Source organism: Peromyscus eremicus, chromosome 2 (genome assembly GCF_949786415.1).
Source record: "Peromyscus eremicus chromosome 2, PerEre_H2_v1, whole genome shotgun sequence".
In the NCBI taxonomy this organism is placed as follows: Eukaryota; Metazoa; Chordata; class Mammalia; order Rodentia; family Cricetidae; genus Peromyscus; species Peromyscus eremicus.
The window spans coordinates 56315843-56335104 of NC_081417.1; the positions used below are offsets into that span (position 1 = coordinate 56315843).

At 38.3% G+C, this 19262-nt stretch overlaps 1 protein-coding gene across 2 annotated transcripts in view; it reads left to right on the top strand.

Moving 5' to 3' along the window:
* Rars2 (arginyl-tRNA synthetase 2, mitochondrial) overlaps window positions 1-19262 on the top strand; it is a 40996-nt gene that overhangs the window by 7773 nt on the left and 13961 nt on the right. For both annotated transcript variants that reach the window (XM_059254093.1, XM_059254092.1), the window contains exons 3-10: window positions 1618-1720; window positions 3752-3835; window positions 7743-7840; window positions 8751-8806; window positions 11905-11988; window positions 15480-15556; window positions 16634-16792; window positions 17427-17533. In XM_059254093.1, coding sequence (XP_059110076.1) covers window positions 1618-1720; window positions 3752-3835; window positions 7743-7840; window positions 8751-8806; window positions 11905-11988; window positions 15480-15556; window positions 16634-16792; window positions 17427-17533 — 768 coding nt within the window. The remainder of the gene's footprint in view (window positions 1-1617; window positions 1721-3751; window positions 3836-7742; window positions 7841-8750; window positions 8807-11904; window positions 11989-15479; window positions 15557-16633; window positions 16793-17426; window positions 17534-19262) is intronic.

The window sequence follows — 19262 nt, forward strand, 5'->3', positions numbered from 1 at the left end:
CAGAGGTTGGGGTGAGGGGATTTCTAGGGTTCAGGACTCTTGATTGGCTGACATTTGTCCAGGGGTATCTGTAAAAGGAAAATAGATGTGTGCTAGGCTCAGGGACATCTGACAGTCTTATCTAATGGTTGGGATGTTTGGGATGTCAGGTACTTCTCTTAGATGCTGGCGCATTGCTAGGTGGATCTTGGGTGGTGTTAGCTTATGGTTTTTCCCAGCTCTGGGTGTTGCCTGTCACAGCAGCTGTGTCTGGGCCTCTAAGCCTGTCAAGGCAGCTGTGTGGTCCAGCTATTTTGGGGTCCCCCCACACACTATGAAAGAAGTCACTCGTGCCCTTCCAGTGTGTATTATTTTAAGTGAATGACACATGGGCTTGGCAAACAATGATACACCTCACTTAACTCTTTTCCAGTTCTCTGCTGAACATCAGATGTCAATATATGTAGTTGTGCAGTTGTTTGTATATTAATTAAAAGTAACATGTAACATAAATTATCACGTCTACAGAAAAATCTGTAGAGACAATATGATGAGCCACTCTCAATGTGGTAGCCATCTAAACTGCCAAACCTTTTTTCCAAATTCATTTTTTTGGGCGGGTGGGTGATTTGATTTTGTTTTGTTTTGTTTTTCTCAATGAGACTGTGAAAATACTATTGTAGCGACTGTTAATGTTGTTAATGTTGTGAAACCGCATGCAGGAGGCCTTGATGGGTTGAGCCAAGGTGCCCCAGTGGGTGAGAAAGACAGGCCATGCAGACAAGGCAGCAGGCTGAGGCATGGAGCCGTGGAAAGTTACTCACATCATGCAGACACAGCATCCACGTGGAAAGTTTATTAAGGGGGTGGGGTGAGAGGGAAAGAGAGAAAAGGAGAGAAAGGAAGGCTGAGATTCGTACAACCTCTTGAAAAGAAAGAGGGAAAGGAGGAAGAAGAAATAAGGAGGGGGAGAGGTTTTTTTTTTGTTTTTTTTTTACGGAGGACTTTTACATAAAATGAAGCCAGGACACTGGGTGGTCCCAAGGGGTGGTTCAGAATGCTAACAGTGACTGGATATGTTTCTTTGATTCTATTACCCTCCTTCTTACTTGCAGATAGCTTCTGTCATCATGTAAATGATTAACCTTTAGCTGGTTACACTGAAGTTTTCATTAGTTTAACCATGGTTCAGTGAAAAGTACAAACAGCTGTGTCTGTATCGCTAGTGAACAACTGAGTGTTATGAATAACATTCTTTTTTTGTCATGTTGAAACTTAAATTACAACCATTTAAAAACATTTCTGTTTTTGTTATTTGGACAATTATAAACAAGCACTTAGAGTAGGAGAAGCAGCTTTAAAACAGATGTCAAGTGACGTGGCCTTTTCAGAATCTGCTGACCAGATGCATTTAACTTGCCAGATATCTCTGTCTGCTTTAGAGATATCGCAGTACGACACTTAGGTAATATGCAAGAATTTTATAAAATAACCAAAATCTTAAAAGTTAGAGGTAAATACAAAGATTTGTATTTCTTGGCTTTTAATTTTGAGGTATTCATAATCCACGGTGATTACTGTTTGCTAGACAAGCAATGTTTTTATAACAACTCTTTACCATTTCAATGTTTCTTTTAGAGAAGTGGCAGATTTCCAGCTTTCTGTGGATTCCTTGCTAGAAGACAACAATTACCAGTCAAAACTAGATACTCAAGATCACGCCAGGAGACTGGCAGAGAAGGTATTTTATCTCTGTGTTAAAATAAACAGCATTAAAGGAGAGCAGAGCTCTACAGGCTGACTCAGCTATAATGAATTTTTTTTATTTTTATTTATTTATTTTTTCTATTATCAGCTTGATATACAGTATAAATTCTTATCCTAATAGTGAAATGTTTCACTGAGGCTTGCCCAGTGATTGAGTAATACCAAAACTTACTATAAGCCACAGTCATCCTAGGGTCCCCCCTGCTATGTAGCCTCCTTGGTTCTGTGGGTTGCAGTCTGATTGTTCTAGCTATAATGAATTTAATAGTGTTTCTCTGTTCAAGACAGCTTGAAAAACATTTCAGTTCATTTTCGTTGTATTCTATGAGGTTTCTGTGATTTTTAAACTAGCTGTAACATATTCCTTTTGTTATAGTTTATTTTCTGTTGCGGTGGTAAGCATGACCAAAAATGACTTGTGCGGGGCAGGGGTATTTGCCAAGGTAACAGTCCATCACTGCGGAAATTCAAGACAGGGCCTTATGCAGGAGCTGATGCAGATACTATGAAGGGATGCTGCTTGCTGCTTTGCTCTCTGGCTCTTGCTTAGCTTGCTTATTTATACAACTCAGGCCCATTTACCCAGTAATGATACCACCTACAGTGGGCTGGACCCTCCCACATCAGTCATCAATCAAGAAAATTTCTCATATACACCCTGGAACTATCTGGACAATCTGATCGAGGCAATTCTTCAGTGAGGGTTCTTTCTCCCATAACTAGGTTTATGTCAGGTTGATGATGACAACTGATTAGCACACCCTGTGAGCTAACATTGTTTAGTTGGTGTTTTGCTCAGTTTTATTTTTTATTAGCCACAGGACTGAAGTGTGAAGTTATAGATTGAAACTGTATAAACTTTTAAAGGCAGATTTATTTATTGCCCTGCAACTGGAGTTGCAAACAGTTGTAAATGCTTGGAATAGTGTCCAGGTCCTCTGGAAGAGCAGCCAGTGAGTGCTCTTAACACCTGACAATCTCCCCAACCCTCTGGATAAACGGTTGAATCTAGGAAAACAAACTTGATATATTAGTAGTAGGTTGCAAGTTTTTGAAATGAGCTTCTGAGAAGAAATGATGTATATGGAGTGAAAGGAATGATCACAGAGAAATAGTAGTTAGATGATTTAATAAACTTTCTGTATTTCTAAGTTCTTTCTCATGGGTCTAGTAAAACAGAGGAACTGGAAAGATTGTAGTGCCTGACCAAATCTAAATTGTTAGCTTCAGACCTCACACAGATCATGTTGGGAAGCTTTTGTTTGTTTGTTTTTAAATTTTTATTAATAGGGTTATATATTGCTCAAAGATGATGTCTAGGAACTCTAAAATAATTGAAATACTAAAAATCACTACTGAAAAAAAATGTATCACAAAAAATGATTACGAAAGGAGCTTTGATAACAGTAATAGTTATTTGATAACGAAATCACCTCTGATTTTTTTATTAATAAGGATATACCTGATGTAAAATTCTGATACCAGGAGTAGAATTAATCTAATTACAATGTTTAACCTCTCCATGTCTTTTAAGTTCTCAGAAATACAGATTGGTTGTTCCGCAGGGACAGCAGGCATCTTTAGTTCCACAAATCTATCAGAAGTTTAAATGCACACGTGCAGGGAAAACAGACTCTTTCAGAGATCATTCTCTGTGTGTGCAAGTGCTTCAGCAGTCGGTCCCGGCACAATGTCCTGTTTGTGCCTGTCATGAAAGATGAGTAAGATAAGTGTCACTGTGTGATAGATGGAGAAGTTTGAGGTGAAGGAAAAAGAAAAGGGAGGGAGAGACTGAATAGCATTCTAGTGAGGAAAGAAGAAAAGAAAATGGGTTCATGTAAATAGAATTTTGGAACAGAAGCTGTTGGCTAAGCCCCTGGTCCAGCTGTAATGCCTGAGAACTGCTTCACCTGCTGTCTTGTAAGCCAGTTTCATGTCAGAACTGTCTGTCTCATTAGGTCTGTTCTATAACAGAGCCTGCTTTACTTGATTGCTTATTTTTCAGCTTAAATGTGACACAGTGGTGACTGCCATCAGTGCTGGTCCAGGGACTCTGAATTTCAAAATAAACAGAGAATTATTAACAAAGGTAAGAATGGATATAGTCTGGTCTCTGTGCTTTTATGCTGGTTTAGCCACTCTGATCATCCAGCTCTCAAACTGGATATACATATGGTTGATCCTCAGTCTAGAGTGCAATGTAAGTTCATCTTTCTTTCTTTCTCTCTGTTTGTTTGTTTGTTTTGTACTTCCAGTGTTCAAATCCAGGGCCTTTCATATCCTTAAGCAAGCACTTTGCCACTGAGTTACTTCCTTAGCCTTGACAGTCGCTTACTGATCTGTTCACTATAGGGTGTCATAGCACTGTTAATCTCTTCCTTGCAGAAATTACCTTGCTATTTTACATTCCTTCTCTCTCTCTCTCTCTCTCTCTCTCTCTCTCTCTCTCTCTCTCTCTCCCTCCCTCCCTCCCTCCCTCCCTCCCTCCCTCTCTTATTTCTTTTTTGGTTTTTCAAGAGAAGGTTTCTCTGTATAACAGCCCTGGTTGTCTTGGAACTCGATCTGTAGACCAGGTTGGCCTCGAACTCACAGAGATCCTCCTGTGACTGCCTCACAAGAGGGATTAAAGGTGTGCACTGCACAGTTCATTTATTCCACTGATGCCACTTTTGCTTTTAACTCTAATTCACTTTGGGGTTTGTAGCATCTGTCTTTCCCATTGTTCTGTTTCCATGTTTTGACATAATGCCTGGTGCATCATGGATTCTAGATACATAACTGTTTGTTGAATGAATAAGTGTGCTCTGTAGTAAAAGTATGTTGGTTTCTGCTTCCTGGTTTGCTGTAATCTGTTGGAAGCATAAGGTTTAAGATGGAGAAACCATGGGATAGCCTTTTCTTTTAACAAAACAGTGAATAATAAAGTAAAAAGGGTTTTAATACTGTAAGAATAAAAAAATTCAGATGCGGATTTGGGGATGGCCCGAAGTTACTGGGGAAACCTTGTGAAGTAATTGACTCTTACTCAAGCTTACACATCAGAGAACAGGTGACCCTGGATAAGTGATTATATGAACCTTTAAGTCAAGTTCATCTTGATCAAACTTGTAAAGCTATACTGCATGCTTTGGCCTATCTTATAAATAAAATATAGCCCACTATTGGGGTATTGAGGCTTAGTAAATGTGGCAGTCTTGAATTGAAAATAATTACAAGGTCAAAAGTTCTCTGGATATAGATCTATCCGTGGATTGTTTAGTCTCAGGCATTTGCTCATCAGTCCTGGGATTATTCTCAATGATTAGTGCTTTTTCCAGATCATGGGGATTTTATTTTTTCAGCCATCTTTCATTCTGAAGTAAATCAGCTAACCAAAATCTACCCCCACAGACATGGATGTTTTTTGAGCTTGTTAGTACCTACAACCTTTTGGTGTCCTCCTCTCCCAACCCCCACCCCCTTCCCTGCATGGTCTCAACATTCAGCCAAGGCCAGCCTCAAGCTCACAATTCTCTTGATATCACACTAAGTTACTTATTTACCACTTTTAAGCAATGCTTTTATAGTTATTTTGCCAGTTATTTGGAAGTAGAAATGAATCTTGCCAAATGTGCCTTCCATACTTTAAGCCCTGAATAGCAGTATTTTCCTCCTTTTGTTTTTTCTTATACTGGGGGAAAAGACAAATTTTACCTTTAAAGCTACTTTAGCTGAAAGAGATAAGGTTTATGTTTCCAAGGAAAATATTTGTAAAATAATTTAAGTTTTCAGTGGCCACAAGTTTTATACTTTATTTCAATTGAGAAACTGTAGAATGTTACCCAGCTTAGAGATGTCCCGCTGGATTAGTTACTGCAAGTATCTCCGTGGCTAGGTGAGGTGGAAGACACATAATGCTGTGAAGAACTCTTTTTCATACCGCACTTCCACTTGTCAGTAGCTTGAGATCATTTGTAGGAGATCTATAGCTCTTAGTGTTACTTAATTCAGTTAAGAGGGAGAAAAGATGGTTTAAATCAAGTTCTATTTGCATTTTCTAAAAAATACAGCCAAAGCTTTATTTTCTTGGGTATATTTGAAAAATCCATGGTGAAAAAAGTCACATTTTTTATTTGCAAATCCAACTTTGCCTACTTTACCAATAGGAGGAGGAACTGTTTCGTGTCTTCACTAAATAAGGTTTACCTGTAGGTAGTGAATACTTTCAAGCCACATTTCATTTTTAGAAACTTACATAAATAATGAATGATTTTAATACCAAAGAATTGGCAAGGCAAGTAAGTAGTGATAAATTCCTTAGGATTCTGCTGACAGGCATGAGGAAACAGTCAACCAGTAGAGCTAGAAAAGAGGAAGGACATAAGTCATCCACAGAAAAGGATGGGGACAGACAAGCAGAAAGTGCCACCCAATCAGAGTATCCATTGATTTCCTCACGCTTCAAAACTGGACTTCATTTAATTAGAAAGACTTCATTTCTAATTAAAACTCTTTATGCACCAATATTTACATGAGGTTAGCTTACATTTGAACATGCACATTGGTAAATATATTAGATTTTAGTGTTTTCTGTATTGAAATATGATGGAACTCTAGTACCTCCTTTACATTAGTAGTTAAAAACTACACTTGTAATTGATCACTGCTAGCAAAGGGAAAGTTAGTCTTCTTTACAGATTTGACCCCTGGTGGGTTGAACATGCTCCACTGGATGGCCACACACCAGAGGATACAGGCAGCATTAATTAGGCTCAGTGGGTTAATTAGGCTCAGTCAGGGTCTTACTGTGTAGCTTAGGCTAGCCAGTAACCCAGGATCTTCCTTCTTTTCCCTTCCCTCTGATTTGCTGGCGTTACAAGCATGCACCATCTGCCTTAGCTCATTTCTAGACTACATTAACTAATTCTTGATAACAAAATTCATACACTACATTTTTAAGGCCCCAGATGAAGTTAACCACTGCAAATCCAACTTTATAACAGTAGTTTCAAATAAAAAATTAGGGGGCTGGAGAGATGGCACAAAGGTTAAGAGCACTTGTTGTTCTTGCAGAGGACCCAGGTTCATTCCTAGCACCCACATTGTGAATCACAACCATCTGTGGTGCTGGTTCCAGGGATCCTGCCTCCTCTTCTAGACTCTGCAGGCACCAGGCACCATGTGGTTCTTATATGTACATGCAAACACTCATACAAATAAAAGTTTAAAATACACATAAATAAGAGAAGCTATAAAAAGTGCATTGTAACTGCTCAAAAATAATTTACGAATTTTGTGAACTACACTGTAGTTCTGTTACTAAATAAAAATTAATCACTTGATTCAGAGAATTTCTGCTATTTAACTTCATGTCTCCTGTATCCCAGGCTGGCCTTGAACTGGATATGTAGCCAATGATGACCTGAACTTCTTTCCTGAGTACCTGGTTTATAGGCATGCACCACCACACCAGGTTTATGCGGTGCTAGGGTTGCACAAAGATTTGTACAGGCAAGGAAAGTGCTGTTATCAACTGAGCTGTTGTGACCTTAGGAAAATCAACCTTCATGCTTTTCCTTCCTTGTTTGTGAGCATAGCACTCATCTCCGAAGCTGTCGTGCAGACTGAGTTAATACTTGTAAAATCCTCCTCCCAGTCTTTGTAACATAGTCTGCTCAATGACTGATCAGATCCTGCTCTTGGCTGGGGGATTACCATTTCCATGAGACTCTTGCAGTTGACCTCACAAAGCTTCAATGTCCTGATCTCTGGATATCACCAGTGGTTACTGTAATATTGAATAGATTAGATTTATAGGCCCTGAGTAGCCCTTCATTATTAGCTCACGTTTTAAGTGCTCTCAGAGGAACTGGCAGCAGTCGTGATGTTGATTCTAGCGGCTCTGTAATTAGAGTGAACAAGTTAGCAACATTTAATTTCCAGTAGTACAGTAGTTAAGAACATGGATTGTATTTTTCTTTCTCTTATCACTGAATCCCACCCCTTCTGTTTCCCAGGCAGTGCTGCAGCAAGTCATTGAAGACGGCTCTAAATATGGGTTAAAAAGTGAACTTTTCTCAGGTCTTCCCCAGAAGAGGATTGTGGTTGAATTCAGGTCAGTGACTAATCATCCTTTGTGCTGACTAATCCAGCTGAAAGGGCAAAGAGGATCAAAACTCCCTGATTGAGTTTGCATTAAATTACACGTGGGAAGTTGAAAATCAGTGACATTATGTTACCTTGTTAGGGTCACAGTGAATCAGTCATTGAAACAGGAATAAAAAGGACAAAAATAGATATTTTACATCTCCAGTATGTTTTTGCCTTTCCTTGTTTTAGACAGGCTCTCCACATTGGTGTTGAACTGGATGTGTAGCCAACTATGACCACCTCTTACAAAATTTCCAAATAGCACCACCAGCTTGGGACCAAGGATGCAGCATTTTGAGCCTATAGGGGACATTTCTCATTCAAATCACAGCACTCTCTTAAATAACTAAATTGTATGTGTCCCTTCTCATAAGATTTAGGAAATCACATTAGCTACGAAAGTAAGGTATCCAGTTGTAATTCCATCGTGGCTACTTTGGTTGCCAAAGGAATTGAGTTTGCCATTTCCATTTCGTAGGATTCCCTTCTTAGTAGCACATGGTTCCAGGAAATGTCAGATTGATGGTTTAAGGGGACATTTTGTCAGACTGTCAGTCCTGTCCCCAGACACCGTTACCTGCTGAGCATCTGAAGTCTTCAGCACTTTATCTTCCTAATCTTAAAATACTTTGTTTCATAAGCACGTCATTTCTGAGTGTCACACTACTTTCTGGATCACAGGATCAATGCTTGTTGGTCAGTGATAGGTGATTCCTTCCAAATCCTAATTTATTCTTAATGTTAATTCTGGTGTCCAACTTACCTTTCTCCTGAATTACCAAAAGCCCTGCTCCTTAATTATGTTACCCTAGAGAGGCATTATCTAGTTCATGTTCAAAATTTTTATTACTGGAATATTCTTGCAATTTTTGCAGTTCACCTAATGTTGCAAAAAAATTTCATGTTGGACATTTGCGCTCCACCATCATAGGTAAGTATTCCCTTTAATAGAAAGCACTAAACATGTCTAAGGGAACATATATGATAGTGCAATGTAATGGTTCAGAGTTTAAATGAAAAGGAAAGAAACTCCATAAATGTAAATTACATGAGCATAATGCTAAGTAAATGTTGCACTAAATTGAAAAATTGGTTTACATGTTAAAAACCAGAATTTATTTCAAAAGGTAAAGACTTTGAAATCAGTTTTCATCAGTATGTATGTTATGATTTTAACTGTTACGCATACAGAAAACTGAACGAGGCAAAAATAAAAAAATAGTCACAAATTATTTCTGTGGAGTTGGCAGAAATCTTTCATATTTTTTGTTCCTATGTTTTTGTTTTTGTTTTAAATAACTTTGTTCTCAGTATGTATCTGTAATTTTTAAGACTGGAAACTAAAATTTTTAATAGAAATTATTTACAAATACTAAAACTACTTCATAGTTATAAAGCTTCAATGCATAATACGATTTTTTATCTGTGTGTCTGTGTGGGAGAGCACGTGAGCATCTGTGTAGGTGTGGAAACTGCCTAGAGTCCACAGTTCGGGTGGTTGTGAGCCACCCAACATGAGTGTGGAGAACTGAACTCTAGTGCTGTCAAGAGCAGCCAACATAGCAGATGCTCTTTAACCACTAAGCCATCCCAAGTGCTGCCCTCTAGTTATTTAAAATAGTTTGCAGAGCTGCAATTCAAAACTCAACTTAGAATTGTGCAGTAGTAGAATTGGAGTTTGATATATTTAAAAATCGGAAAAATTAGTACGAGTGGCAGAATATTGTTAAAAAAAGAAAGCTTTCATTGTTATAAAGTCCTTGAGCAGTGTTTTATAGGAAGAAATGACAAAACTTAACCAAAAGTATCTAAGAAATATATTGTATAACACAATCTACATTGAATTGAGTCAAAAACCTAAGAGTAAATGGATAAGTGGGACATGATAAAGTAATCACTTTATCAGGAAAATATTTTGATCAGGAGGGGAGAATATTTATTGAAATTTTATATATGCTACCTCATTGGTCTATGCAGTCCAGAGTCTAGAAAATAGCCATAGTTTTGGTTTTGTATGAGTGTATTTGTTTATTAAGTATATAGCAAGTAAAAGAATAAACAGCAAGGCAGAGAGAGAAAGAGACAAAGTGAGTGGGCAGATGGAGAGAGAAAGCATAAAACCAAAATATGGTCAAATCAGGTGCTCAGAACATTCAGCAGAAACCAACCGGGAAATCCTTTTAAGACAGCTAGCTAGTAGAGTTCTCAGCTAAGAGAGTCTCCTCAGGTGAGACTTCCAGGTGTAAGAACAAGCAGCAACAGCCAGGGGTAATGTCACTTCAGACACTCCCGACTTCAGCTGAACCGGTGTGGGACCTTGAGGCGGTCAGCTGAGTTTTCCATAGCTGAACCTCCAGCTTCTCCTTGTCAGGATAAACCTCGGGTGGAGATGATTTATCTTCCAGCTCTTTGCGTGGACACAAGGTTTAGATTCACGTTTTGCTACTCTTCCCTCCATGTTACAGAGTTAGGGGAACCAGCCCATTCTCAATCAAAGGCCCACATGCTTGGGTCTGAAGTTGGGGTAGAGACAGCTTCTCAATGAGTTTGAACAGCACAGGACAGTTTACCAATTAGTGTATATATTTTTTCCATTCAATGTTACAACAGCACCGTTTGGAAAGTACTGTTAACTAAGATTTATGAGGAAGAAATTCAGACATAAGAAGTAACTTTCCCAAGATCACATAGATAAAGTATTTGTGGCTGGTATCTGAAATAGTCCAATTCTGAACCATACATATATATTCAGGTGTATTTGTGAGCTGACTGTATACTAAGAAAAACAGGTACACAATATTGGCAGCAGCTGAAGAAGGTAATTGTTTCTGCTGGGACTATAGATTTGAAAGGTGTGGAAATAGAGATGCTTGCAAAGAAGGAAGATGATATAATTCAAGTTAGGCTTTTTTTTTTTTTAATCTTGTTGATGTGTTACAGAGTCTTATTTGTAGCCCAACTTGACCTAGAACTACTGTATAGCCCACACTAAGCTAGAACTTCTAACAATCCTCGTGCCTCAGACTCCCAAGTGCTAGGATTACAACTATTTTCCAGCAAGCCACTATATTTAAATCAGGAAATGATTTATTATAGAATATAGAATGGTTCTCAAAGTTATTGGGAGAACTAAAGACGTTTTTAATTAAGCTGACATAAACAACTCAAAACATTCCCACAGAGTTTGGTTACCAAAGGAGGATCTACGTCTTCTACCATTCCTTCCATGCTCTATAACCAAACTTGGGCCCTCTGGAAGAGCAGCAAGTAATCTTAACCACTGGGCCATTTCTCTAGCACCCTAAATGCTATATTCCTTGGAATTAGCTAAGAGTAGTAATTATTCTGACATGTGTTTCTAACTGCCAGTAATGATGCTTGTTGCTAGAGTTTTCCTGCCTGGCCCACAGTCAGGACAAATCTCTGACACCCGCCAGTCCCACAGCCACTCAGACCCAACCAAATAAACACAGAGACTTATATTCGTTACAAACTGTATGGCCGTGGCAGGCTTCTTGCTAACTGTTCTTACAGCTTAAATTAATCCATTTCTATTAATCTATACCTTGCCACGTGGCTTGTGGCTTACCGGTACTTTACATCTTGCTTGTCCTGATGGCGGCTGGCAGTGTCTCCCTCTCAGCCTTCCACTTCCCAGAATTCTTCTCCTTGTCCCGCCTATACTTCCTGCCTAGCCAATGGCCAATCAGTGATTTATTTACTGACCAATCAGCAACACACTTGACATACAGACCATCCCACAGCAGATGCTGATGAAAATTCTCTTTTTGTGAAAATTATGGAAACCTTTGGAATAACGCCTCACTAAGTAATTCCTTACTCCATATCCTCACACAAGTAAACACATCACGAATGCTTTTATAGAAAAGATTGAGTTGGTACATTTTGTTAGAAGGGTTTTCTATATAATAATAATTTACTTATAATAATAAACTTAATAATAGAGAAGTACAGAGTTTTAAAGCCAATATGGATTTAAAAAATAAGATTATATTTATTTACAACTAGGAAATTTTATAGCAAATCTAAAAGAAGCTTTAGGACATCAAGTAACAAGAATAAATTACATTGGAGATTGGGGCATGCAGTTTGGTGAGTATTTTGACATGCTTTTCATTTTATTATATGGCTTAATTGTTTTAAGTACTATATCATTTGATCATCTGTATGGAATGTAGACAAGATTCCTGTTGGATAAAATAGTGTAATGTATCTGTGGTGCTAGGAATTGAACCTGGGGTCTCCTGTATACCTAGTACATGAGCTACCACTGAGCTGTATCTGCCTGTAGAGTTACATAGTCTATATAATTCTCACCATAAAATTAAATTGACATATTCAGAGCAATATCTAATAGACTAGTACATGTAACACATATATGTTAAGCTTTTAGTAAGAAAGAGTAGCTTACCTTTATTGGTTAAATGTATAAATGAATACACAGAGAACAAATAAGTTTAGCTATGTATTTCCATCTTGGCCAAAGCCTGCCGTTTTTAAATCTAGTAGGTCCAACACTCCCTGCCCCCTAAACCATCCTATGAGAAATGGGACCTGTTATTATATGACTGAGTAGCCTAGAGGTAAAACAAAGCATGACACTTTGGCTTTCTCTTGAACTCTCCAGTAGAAGAGGTGGACGGCAGAGGAAAAGGGTTTGCATGCCATAAATCATGTCTCAGGTCATTTAGAAACATTGTGGTTCATATAATCCAGTAACCTAGGCATGAGGAAGGTAAGACAGGTGAAGTAGTTAATGACTGTGAGGGACTGGTTGCACATTGAATACAATCCTGTAATGTTTTTAAGATCTGGCTATACTGCTACATTCTCTGACAGAGAGATACACATATCAGCAGATTCCTAGAAGACAGTTCTCCCCACTAGGATTTTTGTTGTAGCAGTCTTTTTGTGTGCTCTTTTTCCCACAAGATGCTAATTCTTTGAAGGTATAGACTGTGCCGTAATTATTTTTGTATCCACAGTGTGTGGCATGTAAGAGGCACTCAGTGATGAATGACTGCTTACAGTACTAATAGCAAAGCTAGGTGATAGTGTAAGGCTTCTCTAAAAGCATATAGTGTGCATCACCAGTTCTGAAATTCACTAGCATGTGTATGTTCCACATCCAGTAACATACAATCATAGTTTCCAAAAGAAAGACCACTTCATTTAAAGAAACCTTTGTATAAGAAAGTTATCATGACCTTCTCTTATGAGTAGTATTACTTCCGTTACTAAAACTGTTTTCAGACCTTAGAAGTAGAAGTTAAACCTGTTAATAGTCTGTTCAGTTCACAACAGCTGGTAAGTCAGAGTTTAAGTTCTGGGTACAACAATCAAGACTTCATCCACTTTTATTCCTTTGACTGGTTTAGACATTTCACAGGCTTCAGCAAGGGTATGATTTGAGTAGTCCTCAAATTTTGGCTGAAGGATTTTACAATAATATTTTTCTATTAGGAATGTAGTTGGTTTTTTGTTTTGTTTTGTTTTGTTTTGTTTACATTTTGGGGTCCCACCACCCAGCTCCCCCAAAAAATACACAGAAACTTATTCTTACTTAAGAATGCCTGGCCTTAGCTTGTCTTGTTTCTAGCCAGCTTTTCTAACTTATCTTAAATTGTCCTGTTTCTCTTTAACTACATTTTGCCTCTGAGCTTTTTACCTTTCTTCATCCTGTATAACTTTCTTTCTTTCTTACTCCATGGCTGTCTGGGTGGCTGGGTGGTTTGCCCCTGGCATCCTTCTCTCCTTTTCTCACTCCTTGCTCTTTTTTTCCCCTAGTTTTCTCCTATTTATTGCCTCTGCATGCCAGCCTCGCCTATTCCTTTCCTGCCTAGTTATTGGCTCTTTGGTTCTGTATTACACCATCAGGTGTTTGAGGCAGGCAAAGTAACACAGCTTTACAGAGTTAAACAAATGCAACATAAAAGAATGCAACACATCTTTGCATCGCATCATTAAATATTCCACAGCATAAAGGAATGTAACATCTTAAACTAGTATTCCACAGCATAGGAATACTGTAATTAATGATCTGTCAGCATTCCATTATAGCCATCATTGTAGAGGAATTAAAATTTTCTTCCAGCTATGCCATTTGAAAGTTGGCACATGGCTTCTGTGCACAGAATTAGTTTTTCAACATGTATCAGACTGAATGGAATAATTTTTACTTTTCTCATCTTCCTTTTAGTATACTACCGAAATCTCGAGGTGATTTCTCCCAGAGTCCAGAAAAGACGCGAACAAACAGCTATGATTCTAATCTTAGGGATATCAATTGAATCTATGCACACCGAGCTCTTTCAGTCCATACACTTTATTATTCTATGTAAGCTAATTCTCTGCCTCTGATCTCTCTGCTGTTCTCTCTTTGTTCTGCCTTAGTTCTCTAATCTACAGCTGCTTTTCAGCTCTCATTCTTAGCTCTTCTCTTGCCTGATTCCTCCGTATTTCTAACCGGAGACTCCTTGCAATAAAGAGCAGAGCCATTACCATGGTAACAAGGTTCCAAGGTCTTAGGACCAGAGGGAGGGGGTGCAGTGCCCAGTGCCACAGACTCTGAGACATAGCTTTTTGTCAGCACACTTGGCAAGTGAAGAATTGGCAGGCTTTTCTTAGGATGTTTTGTGTTAGTAACCTTGGTAGACACCTGCGGCTCTGACCTTGTGCATAACTGTAAAGTTTTAAACTTATGATCTATATATAAAGGCCTTTAGTCTAGTTTGAACTTGCTCTGAGGTAAAAATGAGCTAAATGCATGCAGTTTACGTTAGACTAAGGAGAGATTATTATTTTCTGTGTTAGTCTGAGCAAAAGGAACAAAAGCAGGCTTTGAGTGTCCACAGTCTCGTGGGACAATGGATCTGGCTATGAAGCATATCTTAGTACAATTTCTATACAATTTCTATAATCAAAATGATACAGCTAAATGAAAAGTCATCTTCCTGACCACCCACAGATATATGTGCCCATAAGACTGAGATGTAATCATGAGATTAAATATATATATTACGTGAAGATGCATGGTAATGGGGAGATATCATAGCTGTTATTGCAGAAAAAGTTTACATTAAGTAACAGCCAATTCATTCAAAAGGCAATAATTCCAAAACGCCTTGCATGATGGTTTCCTCCAACAGAACCCTTGATTCTGATAGGTTGACCTTCTGAACACTAGTTGTCACCTGCTGTATACTCCCATGGCCTTTTGCTACCAGCAGCTCTCAATAGTATACACCGGGCATCTCCATATTCTGCTCCCAATACCCTGAATCATAATTACATTTGTTTTTCTTTTAAAATAAACAGAACTTTAATCATCTTTCTCAGTGCTCTCTAGGATTTAGAACTTGAATACTCTTGTGTTAAATAGCATTCTATTCTCTGCTGAGTCTCACAGAAAAATTACCACTGGGGCTGGAGAGAGTCATTTTATAAGATATGCCTTATATATAGCAGTAATTTTCAGAGTTTATAATCGAGAAGTTCATCTTTTATAGAATTGTACCTGTTTCTCACCATGACTGTTCTATTATTTTATTGTATAATTTTTCGTTTACTTGTTATCTTGATAGGTCTGCTGGGGACTGGTTTCCAGCTGTTTGGCTATGAAGAAAAACTCCAGTCCAATCCTTTACAGCATCTCTTTGATGTAAGTTGGTAAGACAACATTAAAAAAATGCTTTAACATTTTTTTCAGAATACTGTACAAAAACTTTTTAAAGGATATACTTTTAATTAACGAGGGTCTAAGCCCTGGTTGATTTCAGTTCCATGTCCAAGTGTTTTTTTGTTTTTGTTTTTGTTTTTTAATTCCTGTTTTACTTGATTTTTAGCCAGTATTTCCCCCAGATATATAGAATCATCTTAGAAGTAAGGCATAGGATCTGCTCAGGCAGTACACATTTGCAGTCCTAGCACTCAGGAGGTCAGCCTGTGCTACGTAGTCTCAAAACAAACCAACGAACCAACCATAAAACTCACATAGGCTACTGGCTAAGAAAGACACTGAGAAATTTCTCTGTGTTCTGTCAGTTTATATATTTCATCTTACTTCCTGGTAGTCATATCACTATGACTCACTAAGACTTGTAAATGTTTAGTGTATACTTTTTCATTAGCTCCTGAACTACATCTGAAAAGAATGGACTAGGGACTAGTCAGGTGTAGGTGGAGGAAGGCTATAAAATCCCCACCCCTTGATGCTCAGCTATTTGCTGATGAGAGTTTCAGGGGTCAGGGAGTCATTACCCTCAGTTCTGTACCTGCTGCTGACCACCAGAATTTGATCATTCCAATCCAGTGGTCACATAGATGACCCTGTTTAAATGGGTCACAACATCAAATAGAAGTCATGGATTTGGGAAAGGGATAAATAGAGAGGAATGGAGGTTGATAATGGTGAGTGGAGGGGAGGCACAATTGGAATGCATTAAGACATGTGAAACTGTCAAAGAACAAACAATAAAAAATCATTTTTATGTAGCCGTTAAATCTTCCATTTATCTTTTTTTGCTGGATTAAGCCATGCTACTTTGATTAGCCTTTCTCAATGAAGTTTCAAGGATGTTAAATTGCCATTTTTACCAAAGACACCAAACTATCTGCTTTGTGAAAGAAGAAAAAGAAATCACTCTGCTGTGTGGCCACTCAGTTAACTTTCCATGTGGACTCTCGGAATTGTGTATGGGGATAAGAGTGTATAATAATATATTTAATGTGCTTTTAGGTTTATGTACAAGTTAATAAAGAAGCTACAGATGATAAAAATATAGCAAAATTGGCACATGAATTCTTCCATCGACTAGAACTGGGTGACATGCAGGCACTTTCACTGTGGCAACGATTTCGGGACTTGAGCATTGAAGAATACATTCAGATTTACAAGGTACCCTAGAATCTCTGTGTTCCCTTTCTGGGCCTCTTTGCTGGTACTGCTGCTGGTTACCACCTGCTGCTTAAGCTCTTATTTAAGAGTAGATTTCTAGTTTAGTTGAAAATCCAGCCAAATGGTGTTCTTGGAGAAGAGAGAGCTAAAATACAAAATAACCCAGATGCTCTGGTCCTTATTCTGTCGAGAAACGTAATTGTGAGCTAGTACTAGGTGGTGGAAAAGATGGCTCTGTAGTGGTGGGAGTGAGTGAGCAAGGTGAAGAACGGTATGAAAGGAGAGCTAAGAGGGCTAGACTGGAGCATGAGGGATGCCTTTTCCAGGGCTGTACAGTGTAGTGCAGACTTCTGGTCTCACAAGCATCCACAGTTGCCCTTGGCTGCATGGATACCTGAAGTGTGATGAGAAACTGTAAATGTTCAGTGCTTTCTAAATTCTAAAGCCATAAATCCCCGTGACTGCTATAGGATACAGCAGATACATTGTGAGGACTTGGCCAGTGGTGGTATGAGTCATTAGAAAGTTTAAGCTTTATTTTTCCCATCCTTGTGGTAGATGATAAGACATCTTTAGTTTTATCTTAGTGTAAAAAATTAAACAACATTTTCCCCATATTTCTGAATCCTCTTAGCGCCTTGGAATATACTTTGATGAATATTCAGGAGAATCATTTTATCGTGAAAAATCTCGAGATATCTTAAAGTTGCTGGACAGCAAAGGACTTCTACAGAAAACAATGTATGATCAAATTACTATTCTTTCTGTCTGTCTGTCTTTGTTTTTCTTGAAGATTGTGACTCATTATGTAGTCGTGGCTGGCGTAGAACTAACTATAGACCAAGCTGGCCTGAAACTCACAGAGATCCTCCAGTTTCTGCCTCTCAGGTGTGCCTCCATACCCAGCCCCAGGTTACTGTGCTTTAGTCAAGTTATGTGTGTTCTTTGACACTGATGTAATAGAGTCTCTCTGAGTGAGGACAGGGATGAGGTATGTAACAGTTTTGCCATCTGTACTTTCTCTTGCCAGGTATGGTGGTACAGACCTTTAATCTCAGCACTTGGGAGGCAGTGGCAGGAGGATCTCTGTGAGTTCTATGATAGGGCCACATGGTGAAACCGTTTATCCAAAAAAAGTACTTTCTCAAACTGTGGGTGGGAAAGCTTACCTGTAATTTCTACATGCAGGAGGCTGAGGCAGGAGGTTGGTGAGTTCAAGGCTGGTCTGAACTATACACCAAGTAATGAGATCCTTTCTCATATGCTATATATCACTATCATAGCCAAAGTCTCATATTCATAGGAGAAAGGATGGCACCTGTTATAATAGGTAACTTATAACAATATAAAAACAATGTGGCCTGCCTCTGGTTACATAAATTAATAATTTGAAAAAAAGGAAATAGAACATACTTTTGTGGCTTAACTGCATCTTTTGAGGAAAAAAAAACAGCTACCAGTTTCAAAAAATATTTAAGTCAACTTATGAAAATAGGTATAAAGCCAGAGATAATGGTAGTACATCCTATTGACATTGTTGCCTTGTATATAGTAGAAATCTTTCCTTTTTGAGAAACTTGACAAACAGTAAATTTTGCATTTTCATGTTATTTTATCTTGATGTTTTGATACATATGCTCATTATGGAATGTCTAAGTCAAGCTCATTAGTACACTTAGCTGTGGTGAGAATGAACTATGTGCATATCACCTCACATACTCAGCTGTGATGTGAATGTTAAATTGTAATTAATTGATGCCATCTGGTAGAGTAGAACTTACTCTTTCTAGAACTTACTCTTTCTTTCCAACTGCAACTTTGTTCCCTTTAACTAACATCTCCCCTTCCTACCTCTGGTAACTTAACTATTCTCTTTCTAAATTCCATTTGTGATGTCATATAATTTTTGTTTTCTTTTGCGTCTGACCTATTTTTCTGAGCAGAATGTCCTCCAGATTCATTTGTGTTTCACAAATACATTTCATTTTTAAGACCTGACTAGTACTATTTCTTGTTATTACATCTTTAAAATCTATTAGCAGATGGACACTGAGGTTGATTTCATATCTTGACTATTGTAAATAATGCTACAATGGACATGGCAGTGCAGTATCTTTTTAACACAGTAATTTTAATTCCTTTGGATACATATCCAGAAATAGAATTGCTGGATTAAAGAATAATTCTGTATTTCAATGTTTTTCAAGAACCTCTTTATTACTCTCGGTAATGGCTGTACTAACTTACATTCCCACCAGTGGTACGTAAGGATCCCTTTTCTCCACATCCTTGCCAATACTTACCATCCTCATTTTTGTTATTGTTGGTTGTTTTTTTTTTTTTTTCGAGACAGGGTTTCTCTGTGTTTGTTTTGGTGCCTGCTCTGTAGGTCAGGCTGGCCTCGAACTCACAGAGATCCACCTGCCTCTGCCTCCCAAGTGCTGGGATTAAAGGCGTGCGCCACCACCGC